The following is a 24,250-nucleotide window of genomic DNA, read 5'->3' as shown; positions in this document are numbered from 1 at the left end:
ATTAACCATATGTTTTTTGCTTAAAAAAAAAAAAAAAAAAAAAAAGAGAATGCAGAGTCCCAATCCACAAGTATAGAATTAACTTTCCTCACGACTAATGTTTGTACAAATTTTTTTTTTTTTTTTAATCCAAGGTGTGGTTATTGAGAAAAGTGCAAATAAACGAGTGAACAAACAAATGGGATTGAATTACTAGGTCCAATCCCTCCTTTGTCGGGAGGGGGGGGGGTTACCAAAAAGGAATCAATGTGATAAATTAAGACATATGCCAATAAGAGAATATTAGTAAAAATAACATCTTTAATGAAATAACTAATTACCCATGAGTATGACATAAACAAGCACTAATGTGGAAGATAGTGAGAAACAAAAGTTACAAATTCTAAGATTCATATTAACATTAGAACATAAACAGCTTTTCTTAATACTATCTAGCTCAATAAACATAATAGAGTCATTTACACAAATTAAAAAATATATATTTATTCCAACCACTGATATCCACGACAAATAACACTACCTGAGAATTCTTCCTTCAAACTGCTCAGCCTAACATTCATGGGCAACATGAACTGGAACAAATACATTGAGGACATTGCTATGGCTGCTGCAAAGAAGGTGGGTTCTCTCTATTGAGCTAGAAGACGATTCACACCTGAGAGTATCCTGTACTTCTACAAGGCCACCATTTGTCTATGCATGGAGTATTGTTGCCACGTCTGGGCTGGTGCATTTGCCATTAACATCTCCCTCTTGAATAGGGAGAAAAAGAATTTTCAATCTAATAGGTCCCACTTTGTCAACTAAGTTCAAACCCCTGTCCCATCACCACAATGTTGCATCCATTTGCCTGTTTTATAAATATTTTAATGGAATGTGCTCCGATGAACTCATTGCACTTGTGCCCCCTTGATGTACATATCCCCGACAAACCTGCTTAGCAACAAAATTACACCCTTTCACTGTTGAGGTCCCTAAATCCCAGAAAGCTTTCTACTCTAAAAGTTTCTTCCCTCGAATAGCTAGACTTTGGAATTCCCTTCCGGCTACCTGCTTCCCTGACTATACTGACATGCAGAAGTTTTTAATGTAAACCAACCACCTGTTAATTTTTCCTAGGCATGGGTCCGAAATAGTAGCCCCTTATGTCCAAGTGGTGATATGTCTTGTTAGGGTGAATGTGAATAAAAATAATATAATAAAAAAATGAAAAGTTTGTTGTAAATATTTTCTTACCTGGATCAGGATCTTCTAGTTTTTCTTTTAATCTCGGAAAAGCTGGTCGAAGGGCCTCAGGAAATTGTAGAAATACTTTATACATAATGAGAACTGCTTTTTTTCTCAAATACGGTTTGGTTGAAGTCATCTAAAATAAGATGAAATTATGTATTAAAAAAAAAAAAATCTTGTTGCAATATTTTTGATATAACCGAAAGGGTATGATTTTAAAAAATTGGAAGCTTCTATTTATAGATAGGGGTGATAAGAACTGATCAATCAAATGGAGCCATGTTCTGCTAACAACCAATCAGAAAACGGAAACACTCCATAAAACATACTGGGTATTTTAGAATTCTGTACATACTTTTCGTTCTTCACACGAAAAGGAAGTATTTTTCATCTCAGAATTTCTACCGATTGACTACCCACTGGAAACTCCTCTGAAACTAAAAATGGCTTACAAATAAAAAATTCCATCGTTCAAAAATAATTGTCTCCTTAATTAAATATCTTTTTTAGGTTTATTAGCTTTTGCAACTCATGATTTTCAATTGGAAAAGGAATATTTTGACTTTTTAAAAATCTCTTCATATATTAAAATAGCCTCCCATCACAAACTTTTTTTATATATATATAAAAAAAAAAAAAAAATAGCCATTATAAACTGAAATGAGTAAAAATTATTTATTGATTATGAAAACATTGAATATACTTAAACAAAAAAAAATTTAATTATAAAGAAAAAATATCTCTTTGCTAGAAAACATGAATTGGATTCTTTTGTTCACCATTACTTTTAACACTTTTACTTATATATATATATATATATATATATATTCTTCAGAATAGTTTTTATTTAACAATCAGTTGTTGTGGAAACGTGAGATTTTTTCTACAAATCCTCCTGCTACAGGACTTCTGATAAATGTATTATTTTCACTTTGACTTTCCATGTCTCACTGACTTTAGCAAATAGGGTGCATACCTTTATAACTATTTGCTGATATTTTCTCTCCTCAGATGAGATGGTAGACATCGAAACCCTATAGGTTAAGGAGATTAATTTTCTAAAGCATTCTTTGTCTTGCTTAGAATAATAAAAATTCTTTGATATGGAACTCAACCACTTTATTTCATTTCAATGAGAATTTTTTGAAATTCATTGAATTACAATTTAAATATATATATATATATATATATATACACACACACACATACTTTTATTGATAGGTTCATTTATTACTTTCAACATGGGGACCATCTCAACTACAATCAATTTGAAGCTTATGAGTTAATTTTCTTTCCAAAAATGAAGGTTATTTAAATATCAGTGATTATAAGCCTGCTTTCAGTTTCAAGCGACAATGGATTCACCCTGTAAGAATGCTGATATGAAGGAGTCTTTATTGTAGCAACAATTGCATAATCTCCAGTCACATATCTCCTGAAATAACATTGCTTAAATCAAAGAAGACTGGTACCAATGCCAAGATAAGCAGAGGGATTAATCTTATTTCAACGTTTCCTCTCTCCTAAATTAATTGCAGAACAATAGTCTTGTTTACCCTATAAAATACAATGTACCAGTTTAAATCAATTATGCAATATGTGCATGCATAGTGTGTGTAAGGTTTGTGGGAGAAAACCCCAGCTCGATTAAAAAGAAAAATCAATACAAAAACGTAATATTTATTTATATATGTGTCACAGTAAAAACCAGAAAAACATTGGAATTGAAACCAATAGTACCAAATCCAACACAAAAAGAACCAGTCTCTGATCACTTATGCTAAACTCTTTTCATTCTCCCTTTAGGCTGAAGAGAGTCCAGCATAAGTAACTGGTCCTTTTCGTTTTAGAGTTGAAAACAACGGTACTCATGTTTTTCTGATCTACAAATAAACATATATTGATAACACAAATAAATATTGATGAAAATAGAGGCTGCTGTAATTACAGATACTAGCGTTAAACAATTACAGTTCATTCATTTGCATATTGGTTTGTTTCTAAAAGTGTCTTCATTATCTTTTAGCGTTATAACAAATGCTAAAAAGTTTATACAGTCATTTTATTCACTATTTCTCATGCTTCATATGTGAAGAATGAGACAATTTCCTAAACAAACAGAGCTTGTATCTAAATGCAGACATGAAAATAAATTTATACTAAGCTTCCTACCAATTAACGATTAAAATAAAAATAAAACAAGCAGACTAAATAGAAACATAGAAAATAATTTTCAAAAATATGCAATAAATTCTGGAAAATTTTTTAAATATAGTTTAAAATAGCTCACCAAACTATGCAAAAGTAAACCGAGAATAAAACGTTTCTAATCAAATTTTCTTTTGAATAATATTTCATCCAAAAAAGGTGATAACCACAACGTGTGAGTCATCTCTTAACACGTGATTTCTTTGACTTGCATAGACATCCAATTAGACTCCTTAAGTCATAAGAATAAGACAGGGTTCAAAAGAGAGTAGCCAACCTAATAAGTCCCGAACAGTCATCTAAACTTCAGCCCTTTTCCCACCGACATAATGTTGCATCCCTCTGCTTGTTTTACAAGTATTTCAACGGTGAATGTTCTGATGAACTACAAGCTTCGTACCCCGCCCCTCGACGAAAATAAACACGACAAGCAGCAGAGTCCCACCCCTACACAGTTGAGATCCCTAGATGTAAGAACGCCTTTTACTCTAATAGCTTCTTCCCCAGAACTGCAGGACTTTGGAATTCTCTTCCGGTTTCCTGCTTTCCCAACTGTACTGACATGCAGAAGTTCAAGTGTAATGTAAACAGACATCTTGCTACTAAACTCCCTACATAGTACCCCTGCAACTTTGGTTCCTGATAGTAGCCCCCTACATCAAAGTGGCAACGTGCCTTGTTTGGGGCGAAAGTGTAATAAATTAAAACAAATATTAAAAAAATTGGTTATCCCCAAGCAAAATCCCCAACGCTTGCAGTGGACCTGTCAGACTAAAATCAAAGATCACTAAAAAAAAAATAAATAAAAAAAATAAAATAAAAGTAGTCAATACAGAATATTCCCCAAAAGTTCTTATTTACTATGAAGATTCACTGGAATTGAAAAAAAAAAAAACTTCTTGTGAATGTTCTGTATTAGATACATTTTTTTTTGTTTGATTTTAGTCACACAGGCTTACAACAAGCATTGGGAGATCTTGTTTGACGATAACCAAAAAATTATTTAGTTGACAAGGAGAACAAAATACATTTTTTAAAAGTGGAAATTGCTGGTTGCTCTTGACCTTCAATAATAAGACTCATCAGTGACAATGATTAAGGGTAAGTAAAAAAATTGTATATATATAAAATATATATATATAAAAAATATATATATATATATAAAAAAATACTATTTTTTGTCGATACCAAATGAGAATAACAAAATCTAATGATACTAAAAAAATTGGATCAAGTGATAGAAAATTTAAAAAAAGACTGAGAAAATGTTAAAAATAGAATATGCTAATAATACCTTGTGAAAATCTGTAGAAAAGTAAAAAAAAAATTTAACAAATATCAAATGGAAAATTATTACCCACCCCTAAAAATATATATATATCATAATATAAAGCTGAATGTCCATGTGTGTGTCTGGTCACAAATAGGCTCCTATATGGTTTACTATTTTAAAAAACTGATTACATATAATGATAGAAGATGTATTGAGACACAGGAATGGATATGTTTAATCTGGCAGAATGGCAGTTCATTAAAATTGTGGGGTCTGCGTTCGCGCCTGGTCCACAAAGTATGGAAATAAAAAATTTAAAAATTAAAAAAAAAAAAAAAAAAAACGTTTACAAGTGTTTTTGATATAGATGTATATAAGAATACTTTGATAAGTATGTTTTAACTTAAATAGGTATGGTATAATAAAATTGTGGGGTCTGCGGTTGCACCTGGCCTCTATAGAATGGAAATAGGCACAAACTTTAATAAAGACTTTTCATATCTATCTGCGTAAGTATACTTTGATAATTATGTTTCAGTTTGAAGAAATATGGTATAATAAAATTATGGGGTGTTCGTTCGCACCTGACCTCCATAGAATGGAAATATGTCACAAAGTTTAACAAGGTTTTTTAATATAGATCCACAGAATATTGTGATAAGTGTTTCAGTGTGAACAGGTATGGTATAATAAATTATGTGGTTTATCTATTTTATTTTTACTTTCATCATATTTTACTTTGGTTTTGATACCCCCAAATTGGAAGCTATCTCTTTACAACCCTTCCTTTTCATAACCTATCATACTTTCATAAATCAGAGTCCATTTTCTGTAGGCTGTTTTTGAACCCAGTCAACGACGGGTACTTTTGCTAGTTATATATAAACCAGAAGAACAAAAAAATCTTTTGACAAAAAATTTCAAATTACAGGTAAAGAATAAAGTTATTGAATAAAAAGAATGAACTTCAATCTAAATGCAGATATCCAAATAAATCAAAAACAAAAAATCAATACAAAGAATTAGCATTCATAAAATTTAAATCACAATTATTTAAATTCAATAGATCTATGACTAACGATTGTGCAAATCTGAAACTGCAGTAAACCATTCAAAACAAATCTTTTATGCATTAATAGCACGTGTATCCTTGATGGGTGCTATTATTTCAACAACTACTTTCAAATTTTACTAAGCACCACAAACTTGATTGTGTTCACCATTTTTAATACTGGTAGGAGATGGGTGTTAAAAACTTTCTATACCTGCATATCATTTTCTATCATTTGATTGGTTCATGTTTAAGTCTGTATCATTATGTTTGTGTACATTTATTAGTGAAAAATAAAATCAATATTTTTAATTTTCAATAAATAGCTATACAGATAAAATAAAATGGAAATGGCTAGACAAACACAATGTAAAAGATCACATCAACCAGGCATGTAGAGAAATGACATTATGCTTACTTTCAAGGAGCTTAGTCACCAGTAGGTTAGACACCTATTCATACAGAAATATGAGAGAAGGAGAGGAAAAAGGTGACTATGAGGGTAGTGAAGGGAGGGAGGGGTCGAGTAGATCTGTAGGAAGTCATCATTAAAGAAAGGAAATAAATGTAGGAAGACAAAAAAAATATATTTATTTTCTGATCGTACACTGATCTACTCAACCCATCCCCCTTTCCTTCCCTCCATCTTCAGCTAGAGGCAAGGGGGAGGATACAGAGAGGTAGAGGCAAGGGGGAGGATACAGAGAGGTATTGGCAAGGGGGAGGATACAGAGAGGTATTGGCAAGGGGGAGGATACAGAGAGGTATTGGCAAGGGGGAGGATACAGAGAGGTATTGGCAAGGGGGAGGATACAGAGACGTAGAGGCAAGGGGGAGGATACAGAGACGTAGAGGCAAGGGGGAGGATACAGAGACGTAGAGGCAAGGGGGAGGATACAGAGACGTAGAGGCAAGGGGGAGGATACAGAGACGTAGAGGCAAGGGGGAGGATACAGAGACGTAGAGGCAAGGGGGAGGATACAGAGACGTAGAGGCAAGGGGGAGGATACAGAGACGTAGAGGCAAGGGGGAGGATACAGAGACGTAGAGGCAAGGGGGAGGATACAGAGACGTAGAGGCAAGGGGGAGGATACATAGAGAAGTAGAGGCAAGGGGAGGATACACAGAGAAGTAGAGGCAAGGGGGAGGATACAGAGACGTAGAGGCAGGGGAGGATACAGAGAGTAGAAATGGGGTAGGGTACATTAAAAAGGTAGAGACAGGCTTAGATATGGTCTAATGAACAGATTTGTATGACATTCAGAACATAGTAGACACAAAAGGAAGCTATGTTTGATTTATCTTTAAAGAGAGAAAAGTGGCAAAAACCTCCTTTGAAAATAATTGTATCCATTCGTCATTATTATACTTTTGTGTGTGATGTTATCTCCACTCTAACCCGGACAATGTCGAGTAACCTTGTTAACTAATACAAATTGATTGTACACAATGACAATCATTTTAATTTCTAAATGACATTTCTATTAAACTTAAATACTATTCAAAATGCTTAAACTATGTTATTTCTTTACCAATAGCAAATACAATTTATGTCTGTATGAACAGATTTTATGAGCTAGAAATAATTTCAGGTATTCAGAATCCAATGCATAAAGAAAGCCAGATAAAAGAATGTATTCCAATGACATAATTACGGCATTCTATAAATAAATTCTAATAGTATTTTGCATAATAAATTACACATATTTAAATGTTATTAAGAAACAGTTATGGGCAAAGATTGAAAAAATTAGGAATAACTACTTTATATAAGAAAAGAATGAAAATTGATTTAATTGAAACTTTCAAAATAAATAGCATTTCTAACTATATCAAATTTTTTTTTTTTTTTTTTTAATGTATTTTCTCTTGACCTGGGAGTTTATTGCTTTCACAGAATTCAAAAACTACATTCATTAACCGATTCATCTTGTTTTTAATGTTTGTAAATTTTGTTAATAAAGTAAGAATAGTTTTGAAACAATCTGAGGTCAGATTAACAGTAGCAATTAGCATAGAACACAAAATTTGATGACATAAAAAAGGAATCAAGTGACATTTTTTTAAAAACTATTGGATGAAACATTTAACAAAATTTGATCGGTATATTGATGTATTAACAGTATAAATGTTTATGTTAAAAAATTTTATTTTAAAGAGTTATGTTTGAAGACCATGACAATGCAGATAAGACAATGTAAAAAAAAATCTCTAACAATATTGAAAAATTTCAATATTCTTTTGATTATTAACATATTGTTTCAAACCAGGATAATATTATGGCGTTATGTTCTTTGAATTATTCAGGTATACGTCATCTTCAGGAAGAAAAAAAAAAATGTTCAATCACTCTGAAGTGCGTTTATGCCAGTAGCCAAAAATACATTGATGAATAATTCATAATTTTAAATTATCAAAATCTTTCAGTATTGTCATTTATCTTCTCATATGCTACTGTATTTTTCTACAAAACTACATTGTCATAACGTTCAAACAACTCCATATACACTACACACAAGGATACAAGTAAACTACAACATCCTTGATTTTTCTTTTAAAAGGTTGATAATTAAAAAGGGAGATTACTCCAAAGAAACAAAACAATGGCAAGTAATCCATCTAAAGATGGTCATGAATTATATTATTTAATTGGAATTCATTGAGATGAGTATTATTTATTAATTTTATTTATTAGTTGTTTCACAACGTTTCGGCCAACTATTCCTCTGGCCTTCGTCAGGTGGTAACCGCGACGGAGAGGAACTCTGAATCTCCTGACGGCATTCACTGCAATTACTGCCTTCTGTAGTTGTTGTTGTCTCACCACGTTTTCAGCCAAGTAAGCTCTGGCCGGTTTTGGGTAGGATTGAAACCGCTATCTTCAGACATCACCTGGAACTGTAGAGATTCAACGTCTCTATCTTCGGAGCCTGTAGCGCAGTTGATAGAGACATTGAATCTTTACGGTTCCAGGTGATGATGTCTGAAGATAGCGGTTTCAATCCTACCCAAAGCCGGCCAGAGCTTACTTGACTGAAAACATGGTGAGACGACAACAACTACGGTAGGCAGTAATTGCAGTGAATGCAGTCAGGAGATTCAGAGTTCCTATCTGTCGCGGTTACCACCTGACGACGGCCAAAGGAATAGTTGGCCGAAACATGAAACAACAAATAAAATGATGAGGATTATTGTCTGCAATAAATAAAATTAATGGTCATGAATTGTTTTATTGTAATTCTAAATGGAGAAAAAAAAAAGTTATGAATACCAGTGTTTAATTCACATATGAATTAAACAATTTCAAAGTTCAGATTTTATCATATCGGCTACAAAAATAACATTGTCAACTGATTGAAGAGAAACAAAAAAGATAAACTTCAAGGAGTTCTATACATGAAAAACAAAACAATATATAATCAGTACTTGAAATCTACTAAAAATGATTCTCTTATCTTTGATTCACATGTAAATAGTTTCTATTTCCCTATTCACTTGCCTTCCTACCTGGACAGCGTTAGACACAAAGTTGGTTTTTAATGTGGGAAAATCCAACACTTCAAATAGAGAAGGGGTTGGGGGGGCTCTGGGGGTGGAACAAAAATAAAAAGTGCCTCAATCTAAAAAGATTTCTCCTGTGTAGGCAGAATGCAGAAAAGATGAAATGCAGTATCAGAACAGATACTACACTTTGCTCCCGGCCAAAAGTAGTTTCTATGTCAGTTTACAGGCACTTTATAAGGTTAAATAAAGTTGATGATGGCTATAAATGTTTCCAATAATCATACTTATTCTTTAATTAATTAGAATATAACAATGGGAGAATTAAATGCAATAAATTATATTGTTTTTCTACAAAAAAATATTGCACATACATGTTTTTAAAATCTTTAAATTATTGCATTATTATTATTATTATTACTCTATTTTTATTATTTTATTATTATATTTTTATTATTTTTTATTATCATTATTTTTATTATTATTATTATTATTATTATGACACAACTAAATCAACCATTTGAATAAAAAAATTGTTTTATTAACTAACCAGTGTCATGATGTCATTGGCCAAGTCCCGAGACAAATCCTGAGAGATAAAACAAGCCAGACCATTAAGAGCCACACCGGAATCATACATATTCTGACTGTTCAAATCCTGAAAATAAAAATTCAAAAGAAAATGCATTAATTAAAAAATACTTTAAATCATTAAAATGAAACAACAGATTAATAAAAAAAAAAATCATCCAACAACATGTGCTTCATGTTTTTTTACCTTTTATCTATAATATAAATCTCACCTGTCTGTTTAAAATGTATGTATGTATGTTTTTATGTCTTGCAAAAATTTTCAACAGAGGCGACAAATTTTCATGAGATCGGTATTATTTTGAAGCTCAACCCTTTGGACGACAAATATCAAAAAATTGGTTAAAAACATTAATTCCTTCACCTTCAACTGGGTACTTTTCTAGAGGGAGGGGTTGCTTTTTTCGCCGATATTTTCAAATGTCATCGCCTCTTTTCGATTGTCTAGCCTTAATTTAAACCTACGTCACTTCCGGTTTGGTGATGAGCACAACAGCTAATGCGTCACATTTTTTTGTTTTCACTTTTTTTCCTCCTTCGCGGTATGGGTTTGAGCCTGCCTACTACAACTTTTTTTTTGGGTTAAAACACCTCAGCTTTCTTTTCCGCCTTTGTGTCATGGGTTCGAGCCTGCCTACAAATTTTTTTATTTATTTATTTTCTTTTTTTTTTGCTCAACACACACCTCCAAACATCCAGACAACGCCAAGCACCCAGACTAATATAAAAATTAAAAATTTTTTAGCTATGCGATAAGGACATATTAAAAGATATTGCCACAGTTAATACATTTTTTAAATGAAAGTATTCATATTGTTTGGATTTTTCAGACTACTGTTCTTATCTTGAATGTCATTTTCACAACATTTCGGTCAATGTAACCTCTGACTTGCATTAGATGTGTCTTGTTGAAATAAGAAATGTTCCTGTTAAACTTGGGAATCTACATGGAACCCTTTTACTTTACAGAGGTAGCATGCTCTTATTCTGTTAGTCATGACTGGATCGAGGTCCTAAGAAATTTGTATTTTCTTGATCTCCCGCACTGAAGATTGAAGATTGAACCTTCAACCTTCAGGAGAAGGTCATTTTACAATTGAACTTTTCCAAGTACTTTAACCACTGCACTATGGGTCGTTGTGCAAGTGTGGGCAACAGAAAAATACAATTGTGAATTAGTTTGAACCTCTATCCAGTCATCGCTGACAGAACAAGAGCATGCTACTCCCATGAAGTACATAAAGGGGTCCATTCAAAATTCCGTGCAGATTCCCGAGTTCAATAAAAAAAAAAAAATTTTTTTTTTTTTAAATTCCCCATTTCGACACAATACACTTGAATGTTGGAGCTTAAATGAGGCAAAACATGAAAATGACACTCAAGATGAGAACAGTAGTCCAAAGAATCCAAACAATACCAATAACCAATCGTCATCTCAAAAATCCAGAAACGTAAATGAAAGAATTAATAGAAGTGACTGCAACTCAACAAGTTACAAGTAAGCCTAGCATAATAATATACATGCAATAGTCTCAACAACACAAGTATACATCATTCCTATACAAATAGAAGTGAATCAATATGATCAAGTTACCAGAATCTTATTCTATTGGTGAAATAATTAATGACTGGCATATGATCAAGTATGTTAAACAAAAACAGTAACAGCTGAGAGAAATTTATTCAAAAAGACATTTTCACAGATAAGTGACATAGTACAGCAATTGATAACGGCTACCATCATTAACATCAGCTTGTCATCCATAAAATTAACACTAGACAAATTTATGTGGACAGTTTTTTTTTAATCTCATAGAATACAAAATTCATTTTTTTTTTTCTATACCATAGCTTTTAAGCAACATATTTTTTTTTCCTTTATAGGATAAGCATGGCAGAAAATCATTGTAGGAATAAGTATTGTATCATTGTTTAGAATTAAATAGCATTCTTAAATGCTCATATAGCCAATACAACAAGCAAACAATGTATGAGCAAAAAATATGTCTCCCAAACTCAACACCCTATCACTACAACATATATAACACATAGAATGTAATGTTAAACTTGTCTTTTTTGTTCAAATATCAGTGTTAACTTAGGAGATTAAAAAAAAAAGACACGAAACAAATTTCTTTATGTATGATAAAATTCAGTAATACTAAATGCAAAATTTTCTAGTTAAAACCACAATTTCGGATCATTGTTTTATTAAAAAGCTAAATTGGGCGATAATTTAGTGGGTCAGTTCTTTCCCCAGAATTCTTGAAGACTGGTACCACAGAAACGGTTTTCCAGCAGTCAGGAAAGCAAGATTCATTAAGGCATTTATTGTAAAGTTTTGAGAGAACTGGAGCAACCTCGGCAGAGCATTTTTTTAATAGCACAGCCGGGATGAGATCTGGTTCACATGCTTTTGAGGTGTCTAGGTTTTTTATAATATCATGTACCTGAAAAGGGGTGATTTTCAAATCGTCTAGTGTGGCGTTTGTCTGCAAAGGAAAGTCAGGGAGAGAGTGGTGTGCCGGGTCCAGTGTGGAGTTTGAGGCAAACCGATTGACAAGCAGATTAGCCTTATCAGTTGCCGTGCAAACAACCTCATGATTGTTTGATAGTGGGGGAATTGTTGACTGCCCATTATTTACTACACTGTTGTAGATTTTCCAAAAATCACAGGTTCCTAATTTCTGTGCTTTGATGCGTTTTCTGGTGGTTTCAGAGTAATCTGTCTTAGCTGTCGCTATCACTCTCTTACAATTATTTCTAGCTTCTATATACTTCTGTTTGTTTGAGCTGGACTTATGTCGGTTGAATCTGCAGAACGTATGCTGCCTTTGACAAATGGCAGCTGGACAAGCAGAAGTAAACCATTGGGGAGAGTGGGGCTTGCTACAGAATTTCCGTGCGGGGAACATGTGCTTCAATTGCAGTTTTGAACCATTCAGTGGTCTCATTTGCACACTGTTCCGCTGGAAGGGAAGAGATATTTTGCCATGGGGTATCTCTGATGAGTTCCCTGATGGCTTCCTAGTCAGCCTTTTTGTAATACCTCATTGTTTTGAGTAGTGGGTCTTCAGTTTTAGGGCGAGAATTTAGGGTGATTTCTACCATTATCACAGCATGATCAGCATTCCCGAGTGGGCTGTGGGCATTTGTTGTACAATCATCAGGAACCGTTGTCAGAAAGAGATCTAGAAGTGAGGCATGTTGATCTTGCTGGTCTGGGAAACGTGTCGGAAATGTAACCATCTGAGATAGGGAATGGGATATAAAGAAGCTATGTGTTGTGCTACCAGCTACGTCTGTGTAATTAGAGAATCCTAGCCAGTTACTGTGGTGGACATTGAAGTCACCAAATACATATACTTGTATGCTAGTATCGAGGGAGAGTGCTATATCTATGCTGTCAGAGACTTTGTTTATTAGGGTACAGTCCTGGATTGAGGGAGAGCGGTAGAGAAAATACAAGTAGCTAATATTATGTTGCATATTTAGTCTGAAGCACACAAAGGCCTGGTCGCCTGATTCTAGTTTTATTTCTCTAGTCAGGGGGAGGGTGTTATGAATATAGACTCCAAGCCCATGCATATGTCTGTCCGAGTCCTTATGGCAGAGTGGGAGATAACGAGGCATGTTAAAGTGCTTAGAGGGAATGGAGGAGTGAAGATTAGTTTCACTTAATGCTAATTTATCCGGGGTGTTTACAAGGAGAAATGATTCAACATCATCTAAGTTTGTTCTAAGCTCGCGGATATTGGTAAATGCAAGCCTCAAGGGAGGAGGCAGGTTGGTTTTCTTTGTGTTTGGTCCTGGCTTAAACGTAACTTTTGCTTGAGCTGTCATTTCATTTTATTTAAAAGTTTCAGTTAGGGTGAGTGAGTGAGGAGGTGCTGGTCAAGTGGTTGTGCAGAATATCAGACATGCAATACAAGTAGACCATCAGCTGTCCTCACCCACAGTATTATGGCCTCAGGAAAGCCCACCGGGGATGAGTGCAGGGTCCCTTTCCATGTGCGACATGGCACTACAAACATCCCGATATTATACAACTGTTGATGGAGCAGCCGCTTTAAGCACTACCAAAGAGTTAGCAGCAGCCAGGAACTGTCAATCCGGTACCTTCAATCCATTAGGCAAAGCTAGCCCAGTCCAACTGCACCGACATATATGGTACTGAAGCACCCCACTGTGTCCAGCAATACCAAAGAGTTAGGGCTCCTGTACTATCAGTTGGAAACAGCAGCCAGGAACTGTCAATCCGGTACCTTCAATCCATTAGGCAAAGCTAGCACAGTCCAACTGCACCGACATATATGGTACTGAAGCACCCCACTGTGTCCAGTTTAGGGGGATGGGATGTGGTGGGAGCGGGTTGGTTGGTTGGTTGGTTGTTTTACGGCATATCAACCCTTTTCGGGTTATTTAATGCCGAATTCAAAGATTTTGAAGAAAAATTTTTAATAGAATATATTTGTTGTTTTCAAATCAGTTTCTATTCAACCCATAGTTGGGACCCTAACAGGTACTACCACTCCAGGTAAGAGTAGACCTGGGAGCAATGGTAATTAAAGGGTGGCTCCACACTCCTCAAAGCCTGCAAGCTGGGGCCTCACCACTGGATACAGTTTAAGGTCATATCCAGGACCGGTGGGAGCGGGGAAAAGCGGTGTTCATTGCCCTAGTCAGGAAACAAGGTCAACCACTGGGTGATTAAGACGAGTCTCTGTGATAGCACCTCTACGCCTGGCTAATAGGCAAAGAAGGAGTATGAAAGCTGGGCGAGCCTATCTCCTCCTTAAGCAGTTTAGGTTTGCCAACCAGTGATTTGTTTGAGCCACTAGCTCTAGGAAGGTTGTCGTCCAGGACTGAAGAGGCCTCCCTCCCCTAGATTTAGCTTCAGAGTTTTCCTTCTCCTAGACAAATGACCTGGGAAGATCTATGGGTCCATCAGCTCCGAGAGGGTTCGCCTCGCGCCTGGGTCCTAATCCAGGTATTTCTGCAACCCCGAATGGGTAGTTAATAGTAATTGGTTATTTAGGTTAATATCTACTGAAAAATTTCACTCCTCAAATCCCTGGCAGAGTGTTTTCCAGGTACTATATCTTGCAAAAAGGCAACCAGTGATTTTGTCGGCCACTACTTATCAAAATTAGCAATTAATATTCAATATCTAAAGGCCATTCCTCTATCTGCAACCTGGGGAGCTATTGGATGGGAGTTTTTGTCGCCACACAATATTATATATATATATATATATATATATGTTATTTACTATTCTATGATAGTTATAACTTTTGTTTGTTGGTATTCACTAAATTACATATTTTGAGATGTTCACACCTAGAGAATGAAATTCAAATGAAGTGTGCATTGCTTAACTATCTATGCATAGATTGGACAATGAAATGCATCCATGCCAAGAAAAGGTTGAATCTAGAACTTTCTACAAAAGTTTCATAGAAGCATCGGTTTGGAGAGAGAGAGAGAGAGAGAGAGAAAGAGAGAGAAATAAACAGATTGAGCTAAAATGTTCACAATGCTATACAAACTTATAACATCCTGCTAGGAAAAACATGAAAGTCTTAACCAATTTTCCATCCATTCAACCAAAGCGTGTGCCATCAATTTCAACCATCAAAAGCAACCAACGTCACTTATTCTTCATTCTGTAATAACAATGCTACAGCTATATTATGTGATGCAGAACGCAGACTAGCAGCAGCAATTAACCTGACAGCTTCAACACGCAAGGGTTGTGCAATCCCCAACCACACCTCTCCTGAATTGGCACTGCTTGGGTCCAGTGGCAAAGAAAGGCCCAAGACTGAGTGGAAACAATGCCGAGATAAGCGGAAAGCACATACAGCATCAGGAATTCCCGAATGGTGACCCATTTTAGTACTGACCAAGCCAAACTATGCTTAACTTTGGCAATCTGATGGGAACCGAAGTGTCAACATGATTATACCGTATTTTATATATATCTATCTATATATATAAAAATGTAAATGTTGGTTCGTTCTAAAATAATAAAACCCTATTTCTACGTTACCAATTTATTTGAAATTTTCAGACAACCCATCTTTAGAGTCGAGGTATGTTTTTATGTTATTGAAATAAATTTACCTCGCGAATTATTAAAATATTAAATAAAATATATATATTTTTTTAACCGTTACTGCGAATCTGTTCTGTTATAAAACTGAACTTCCGGTTCGATTCATTTCACAGCCACGAATTGACGAAAGATTTCATTTTCTGTAAACTCAATAAGTAAAAAAAACAAAAAACAAAAAAGCTTACTCATGCAGAGAGTGATCCGTGCTGAAATAATAATGTTATTTAAAAAGCCATTCTTAACATGGGGAAGGGAGGGTGTTTTGTACCTATTCTGTACTTTAACCTTACAATTGAATAAAAACATATCATAAAACTTTAATTAAACGTGGAAAACGATTTTAAAAAAATAGCGCGGATCACTCTCTGCATTAACACACACACAAAAAAAATAAATAAATAAATAAATAATCCCATATTTTAAAAATTTAAATTCATTTATGTACTTACCAATTTTTTTTAATTTTATTTATGTTAAGGCTTTTCACTCATGAAACATTACGTTTTAATTGTTTAGTTTATTTTCATGGCATTGTTTACATAAAAAAGTTTGTTTTAACTTTTTCTAAACGGTTTCATTTTTACGACATGCTTCAACGTATTATAAACACCCTAACCCCCCCCCCATTTAAAAAAAAAAACAAAAAAAAACGCCCTTCCATAAACCTAGAAAGCCGTTCTTAACATGGGGAAGTTAGGGTGTTTATAATATGCTGGGGCGAGTCGTAAAATTAACGAAGTTGCTATCTATTATTTATTGCAAAAATTGCTTGAAATTTATTTGACAAAAAAAATTACAATTTGGTACTCCTTGGGCGTTGAGTTCCATGGCGACTAGCAGAAAAAAAATAATAGTCGCTCCCTTAGTCCCCACCCCGCACGTAATATTTTATTTACTGACGTTGTCGTAACCAAACAATTATTTGTCACATTTACAAACATTTATTTATTTATTTTGAAAAAAAGTTTTACTTTTTATGAATATTAAAAGAAAAATGGGTACTCATGTAGAGAGTGATCCGTGCTGAAATAATAACATTATTTAAAAAGCCATTCTTAACATGGGGAGGGAGGGTGTTTTGTACCTATTCTGTACTTTAACCTTGCAATTGAATAATAAAAAAAAAAGCTTTAATTAAACGTGGAAATACGATTTAAAAAATAGCACGGATCACTCTCTGTATTATCACCGAAAAATGTTACTAAACATTTATTAATAATTTCTCACTTTTACAAACATTTGATTTTAAATTTCTTTTTAAATGACGACTTTTATCGACTTTTTTTTTTTTTTTTAATAGTATTTGCGGATGGGTATGTTGACAACCCCCCCCATGGTGTTTATTCGGAAATCCGTTGTTAACATGGAGTGGTTGAGGGTGTTTATTCTGAAAGACGTTCTTAACATTTGTGGAGGTGGACCTTATGTAAAAAAATAAATAAATAAATTAAAAAAAAAAAACCAATCATTTACTGATAACTTCTCACTTTTACAAATATTTTTTTAATTTACATGCACGGATGAACAAATTGTTGAATAGTGCGAAAACAAAACGTTTTTGTAATAAACTTCGGGATAGTTTTTTGGGTAAATATTTACATTTAGGTCCACCTCCACAATTTTCTTTTTTAAATGACGACTTTTATTGATAAATTTACTTCGCAACTTTCATTGATAAATAAATCTACTTCTCTGCAACGGGCACTGAAGCCCTCCCCTTTTTTTTTAATAGTATTTTCGGGTGGGTATGCTGACAACAAATATCAGTTAAATTTTGCAAATAGCCCCCCCCCCTCAAAAAGTGGTGTTTATTCCGGAAGTTGTTCTTAAGATGAGGATGTTGGGGTGATTATAAGGTGGACCTAATCTAAAAATAAAACAAAAAAATAAAACAAGTTTTTTAAATGATTAAAATAATTTCTCACTTTTACAAACATTTTTACATGCGCACATAAGCAACTATTTTTTTATTAACTTTTTTTTACTTTTTTTTATCTAAAAATTAGTAAGTTTCAATGAATAGAATAATAAATCATTTATCATTAATATGTGTTTTTGGTTTTGTGTTGAATGAAACGTTTTTTTTTCATTACAACAATAATGAACCAATTTAAATCTTCCGGCATGCGTTTAAGGGTTACGAAATTATCAATAAATCGTTTAGTTACTAAGCCAACATCAGTAAATAGAAAAATGTTACATGCGCATGCATTAGCCTTGACTATGGGGGGGGGTCTAAGGGAGCAACCATTAAATAATTATGCGGGTCGCCATGGAACTCAACGCCCAAGGAGTACATAAAGTGGCACTTATGTTATCGTGCTATTTTTTAAAATAGTATTTTCATGTTAAATTCAAATTTTACATAATCTTTTTCTTTTATTAATTTGTTAGGTGAAAGTACAGATAACCCGGTCGATTTCTAATGCGTGGAAAATCTAGCCCCCCCCCCAAAAAAAAAGGGTTACTCTGGGTAGTAACAAAAAATTAAAATTGCCTCAGTCTCGAAAGATTTCTTCTCTACTGAACGAGGAAAAAAAACAGTGAAGTGTAGTTCACCTGTTTCTCTCTTCCTCTCTTAATATCTCTCTCTATCCATCTCTCCCTTTCCCTCTCTCAATTTATCTTTCTATATCACCCTCTCCATCTCTTTGAACCCCTTTCTCTCTCTAACTCCCTCTATCTCTCTCCTTTCCTCTGTCTCATCCCTCTGTTTCTAACTCTCCCCCTCTCTCTTTATCTATCAATCCCTTTATCTCTCTATCCTTCTCTTTCTCTATTTTCCTCTCACTTTCTCTTTTCTATCTATATATCTTCCTCTCTATCTGTCCATCTCTAATCCCTCATCCTATTTTAGTCTCCTAAATTAATTACAGTGAATAAGGCATTGTCAAAACATGGATAAATCCTATTTTAGTCACCTAATTTACTGACTGTGAGAATAGAAGTTATTTGGAAATTACTGCTACCTTGAACAGCACCAGAAGTAACTGGTAAAACTTTTCTTATTAAATTGATTTTGGCAGCCATTTGGTAACAAAATGACATAGCCTTAGCCCTTGCTGCATGAGGAATACCTGCGACCTTGCTGCCAAGTAGAAGAATTATTTATTCTACTTTAAAACATTCAATTTTTCAAAAATCTCATGTTCGACATCTCCAAAATGGGGAAAAATATTGCAGAAATGCAAACTTATTGTTTAGGATGAATGCACAATGGTACGCAAAAAATCACTTGAGGCTCTTGGTCGATCCTTGCAAGATTTGCGTGGCAATGTCAGACCATTTGGGAATGCAGTAATATTGCTTGCAGAAGATTTCAGACAAATGTTACCTGTTATTCTTCAATCAACATCAGCAGATGAAATAAATGCTTGCCTCAAATACTCTACTTTTTTGTTTCATGTGAAGACATTAAACTTAACTCAAAATATGCATGCCAGTTGCAGACTGTTCGATCCGCACAAAATTTTTTGCATCACTTGTGGGAAATTGGGTATGAAAAAGTGCCAGCTGATCAGAGATAAGGGCAAAATTCTTTGACTTTTAACTTCTGTAATTTCTGTAATTTTATTTCATCAAAAAAACAGTTAGTTTAAAAGGTTTTTGCAGATATTCAAATTATAAGAATTCCACTTGACTGAGTGAATGAGCTATTCTTGCAGGTCAATACAAAGACGCCCATGAACTTAACGCTATTATTCAATGTAAAATTCCAAGTGAGGTAGTCAAATACAAATCCATCAACACTGTTGTGAAAGCAGATAAAGTGGTTAATTATCCAACAGCTATATTTGCCAGGGATGCCACCGCATGTATTGCAACTGAAATTTGGTGTACTAATTATCATGTTGTGAAATATAAACCAATTCAAGCTTTGTTTTTTCACATGGACAATTTATGTTACGTATTCTAAACCAGAAATTCTCTATATCAGCTAAGAAAATGGAACAACAAAAACTGTGTACCCATGCAAAATGGAAAATTAAACCTATAAGAAACATGCTTTTTCTCATTTTGGAACTTTTTCCATTGCGCCAATTTGAGCCACAGCAACGCGTGACAGGGTACAGCTAGTATATATATATATATATATATAAGAAATGAATGTTTATAATTAATGTAGGTTAATTTGACAATCATTATTGAAAATCAAATGAGATCTTGGTCATGCTAATGGTCCTTAGTATAAGGTACAGATCAATTACTTTTTGCAAAGTCATCAATAGCATTGTAGTATTGATAGGAAAAATAGAGAACTGATCAATAATTGGAAAAACTATGCATCTATAATGATCCTGTAGGTGCAGGTAGTAACAACTGAAATCTATTATCAAGGGGCAAGATTTTTTTTTTTTTTGTAAAAAAGGAAAAAATTAAATTTTCATAACTTCTATCCCATTCGAAGATATCTTAATTCAAGATTATTCATTACGTTGAATTGTTAATATAATAAAGAATTCTAAACATTTAAAAAAATTTTTTATTCATCCGAAACAAGGTATATTGCCACTATAGCGTAATGGGATTACTCTGGTAAAGGCCAGATTTATAGAGAGACAACCAAAGTTGAGAGTTCAGCAGCAAGATGTTTGTTAACACTACATTTAAATTTCTGTATGTTGGTACAGTCAGAGAAAAAGATAGCAAAGGAGGGAATTGCACAAGCAAACGGTCTGAAGAAAGAAGTAATTAGAATAAAAAATCTTTCGGTATTCAGAGACCTCTGCTGTGAAGGGGTGAAACTTAGCTGCTGATTGAATGGGTCGTATTTTTTTTTTTTTTATTATTATTACTCTTTTCCACCCTGAACAAGGCATATTGCCACTTGAAACCAAAGAGGCTACTATTTGGGATCATATTTAACAAGGGACTGTGGGGAAGTGGAGCAGCAAAATGTCTTCACGTTACATTTAAACTTTGGCAGATTAGCACAATCAGGGAAGCAGAAAACAGGAAGGGAATTCCAAAATCCAGCAGTCAGAGGGAAGAAACTGTTAGACTATCTGACATCCAGAGACCTCAACAGTGAAGGGATGAGATTTTGTTGCTTGTTGGGTTAGTTGGAGGTATGTACGTCTAGGAACCACAAGTGCTATGAGTTTATCAGAGCACATTCCATTGAAGTATAAGTAAAACAAGCACAGGGATGGGGCATTGCGATGATGGGACAGATGTTGGAGCTTGGCCGACAGTACGGGACCTAATAGATTCAACACTTTTTTTGGACCCTATCTAAGAGGGAGAGACTAGTGGTAGATACACAAACCCAGATGTAACAATACTCTATGCATGGGTGAATTGTGGCTTTAAAGATATAGGATGTTCTCTGGTGCGATTAATTTTCTAGCATGGTAGAGGGAGCCTACCTCCTTTGCAGCAACCTTTGCAACATTCTCAACGTATTTATTCCAATTCAGGTTACCTTTGAATGTTAAACAGAGGAGTGTGAAAGATGAGCTCTCAGGTAGGGTGTTATTTATCATGGCAATCATTGGTTAAAAAGGTTTTTTGTAGTTATTAAGCGAAAAAAAAAAAAAGCTTAATTTTAGTAGCATTGAATATTACCAACAGTTTACGGCCTCATTTCACTACAGACTGAAGGTCATTTTCTAAAGTTTCAACATTGCCTTGGATATGTGTACATAGGTTTTCCCTCATATTGATTATAGAGCATGGTTTAATCAAATATACCATCTCCGATACAATTTTATCAAGGAGGTCCTTTATGAATGTTAGGAATAATAAAGGTCTAAAAATCGATCCCTGGAACACACCTGCATTAATATTATGTAGTTTGGATATATGACCATCAAGGTCAACCTGGATTTTTCTCTCGTCTAGGAAGAATCTGATTATGTTGAGTATTGATCCAGAAATACCATAAGATTTAAATTTCATGAGAAGTCCTTCATGCCAGCCCTGTTCAAGGGCTTTGGATATAAGGACCAGAGCTCTAGCTTCCTCTGCCTCATTCAGTGCACGGTATAAGTGTTCAAGTCTTCTTTAAGCTTCCTATTCTCATCAAATTTTCAGCTGATGAGCCTTCTACACGTGTATTGTTTAATTATATTTTTTCTACATATTTAAATACGATAGTCTACTTATGTACATAGATGTTTTGTTTGTATGAAACATCTAATACTTCTCTTATTTTGTTCTTTAATCCTCACATTCTATGAGCAAGGTTCCTGACAAAGGAAGTATCGCTGTTTTCTTAACTGAAATCTATCTCACACTTACCGTCTGGTGTTTTAACCTTGAAGTAGTATTTTTTTTTTAGCTCCTTACATCATGTTTCATGTCTTACCATAAAAAAAAAGAAAAGAAAGGGGCCTCTATCTCACTCTACATGAGTTTTGAATAATGTTTCAATCTAGAAATTATAAATAGCTATTCCTATGCGTGTCATAAACAGTAGAGCCTCAGGATACAGCATTAAAAATCAGTAACAAAATACAGTACAGTATATAATACACAAGTATATAATCAAATAATATTATAACTAACACCATAAGGCAGGGCAAATATCATAACTAGGGTCCAGAAAAACATTGTATTCCACATTATAACCTAAAAAAAAAAAAAAAAAAAAAAAAAAAAAAAGAGTATCCTAGGGCCACCATATGCCGGGGTTCTACAGTGTGTGTGTGTGTGTGTGTGTGTATATATATATAAATTCAAGCAACGGCAAGTAGTCAAGTCAAAATAGTATTGCTTGTAATGTAGACAAGACAATTGTTTTGTTTTTTTAAACTGGATTTAATTATAAAAAAATTTGTACACATTTCATTAACAGCCTTTCTTTGATTAATGTTATTTTGTTTTCTCCACCTTTTAAAAATTTCCCAGCTTGGCAGTATGTGATTCATTAATTACTTAATCTTAACAATTAGAAAAAAAACAAAAACAAACACACCTGTGTGCAATATTGAATTACACACTGAACAGAAGCAGTGAAAACAGTATTCTGTCATTTTTGACAGCATGGGCAACACACTAATTTAAAAATTAATGTCAAAATCATAAGATCAATTTTACATAATAGAAACCTTGTCATAGAAAAATAGTCAACAATATATTTAAATAATAAAAAAAGCATCATAAGTGAACTATACATATAACACTGCTGGGGGGGGGGGATAGCATGGAAACCACTGTTGCTCAATGGCACAGTTTTAGATGGGGAGTCATTCATGTACCTCGATTTATTCTGTCCTGTCAGGGTGCAGCAGTGGTTGATTGACGAATTGAAGCTGTTTGTGTGCCTTCAACTTTGATTGATAGGCATTGGGAAATTTCAGTATCAACTAAGGAGTATGTTTATAGCTGTGAACCGTGGCTAATGAGGATCGTTAATCGGCAGAAATTGAAAGTTTTCAACAATGACCGTGTTGCTGGCGAGCCAACAATCTATGGACTGTTGTTCTACACCAGCACCCCAAATTGAAGTCACTTCTGCCGATCTTATCGCAACAATGTCTGACAATTTGGATGGGTAGCTTGTCGGGTGAAATTAATCCATGACATAATGGCAGAAGTGTATTTGTCTGCAGCTGAGGATGCGAGCAATAAACATCAGAAAAGACTTGGCTGAACTTTCAGGTTCATCAGTCGGTCCTGCATCATATAGATGTTCTGTTTTTATGCTTCTGACAATTCTTAATTTGACATTTCCAAATATATTTATCCAAGACCACTGATCGTTTCATCCAAATCATACAGACATTACAGCACTCACAATTCATTTCGCTCGCAAGTAAGCAATGTTGGTTTAGTCCATTAAATTACAGATACAGTTCCTTTCAGAATTAGACACATAACATCTTTGAAGATGGTTCTATCCATTCGTTACATCTTTTTTTCCAGATTAGATTCTTTCAAAACCTCATACAATTTATGTTTCTCCGACTTTTGAATTTTTCATTATTCAAATTAATCACATGACAAAATTAAAAAAATATTTTAAAGATATGATTGTCACTATAATTAAGGTTTTAAAAATAAATAAACATTGAATTATATTAAAAAATCACACAGAAAATATTTTTTTCAAAACTGTTGGCTTGGTGTAAAGTGTAGTATCTGTTGTGATGCTTCATCTTTCCTCTCCTTGGTCAGTGATGGAAAAATCATTCTAGACTGATGTAATTTTAATCTTCAGTACCAATCCAGAATGCCTCTTTTTGGAGACTTGACTTTTCCTTACATTAAAAACCAAACTTCTGTCCAATCTGTTTCAGTGAGAAAGCCGAAAGTTTTATATATATTATTTTAT

General features: G+C 34.1%; 1 protein-coding gene across 8 annotated transcripts in view; it reads right to left on the bottom strand.

Moving 5' to 3' along the window:
* The window catches only part of LOC145280020 (AP-3 complex subunit delta-1-like), a 388,277-nt gene that overhangs the window by 123,700 nt on the left and 240,327 nt on the right, over nt 1–24,250 (bottom strand). For all 8 annotated transcript variants that reach the window (XM_080131661.1, XM_080131662.1, XM_080131663.1 and 5 more), the window contains 2 exons: nt 9,814–9,921; nt 1,237–1,366 (listed from right to left, as the gene is read on the bottom strand). In XM_080131661.1, the coding sequence (XP_079987787.1) occupies nt 1,237–1,366; nt 9,814–9,921 (238 nt within the window). The remainder of the gene's footprint in view (nt 1–1,236; nt 1,367–9,813; nt 9,922–24,250) is intronic.

This window comes from Euprymna scolopes, chromosome 7 (genome assembly GCF_053919585.1).
Source record: "Euprymna scolopes isolate OS-2025 chromosome 7, ASM5391958v1, whole genome shotgun sequence".
NCBI lineage: Eukaryota > Metazoa > Mollusca > Cephalopoda > Sepiida > Sepiolidae > Euprymna > Euprymna scolopes.
This window is presented reverse-complemented; position numbering and strand designations above follow the sequence as displayed.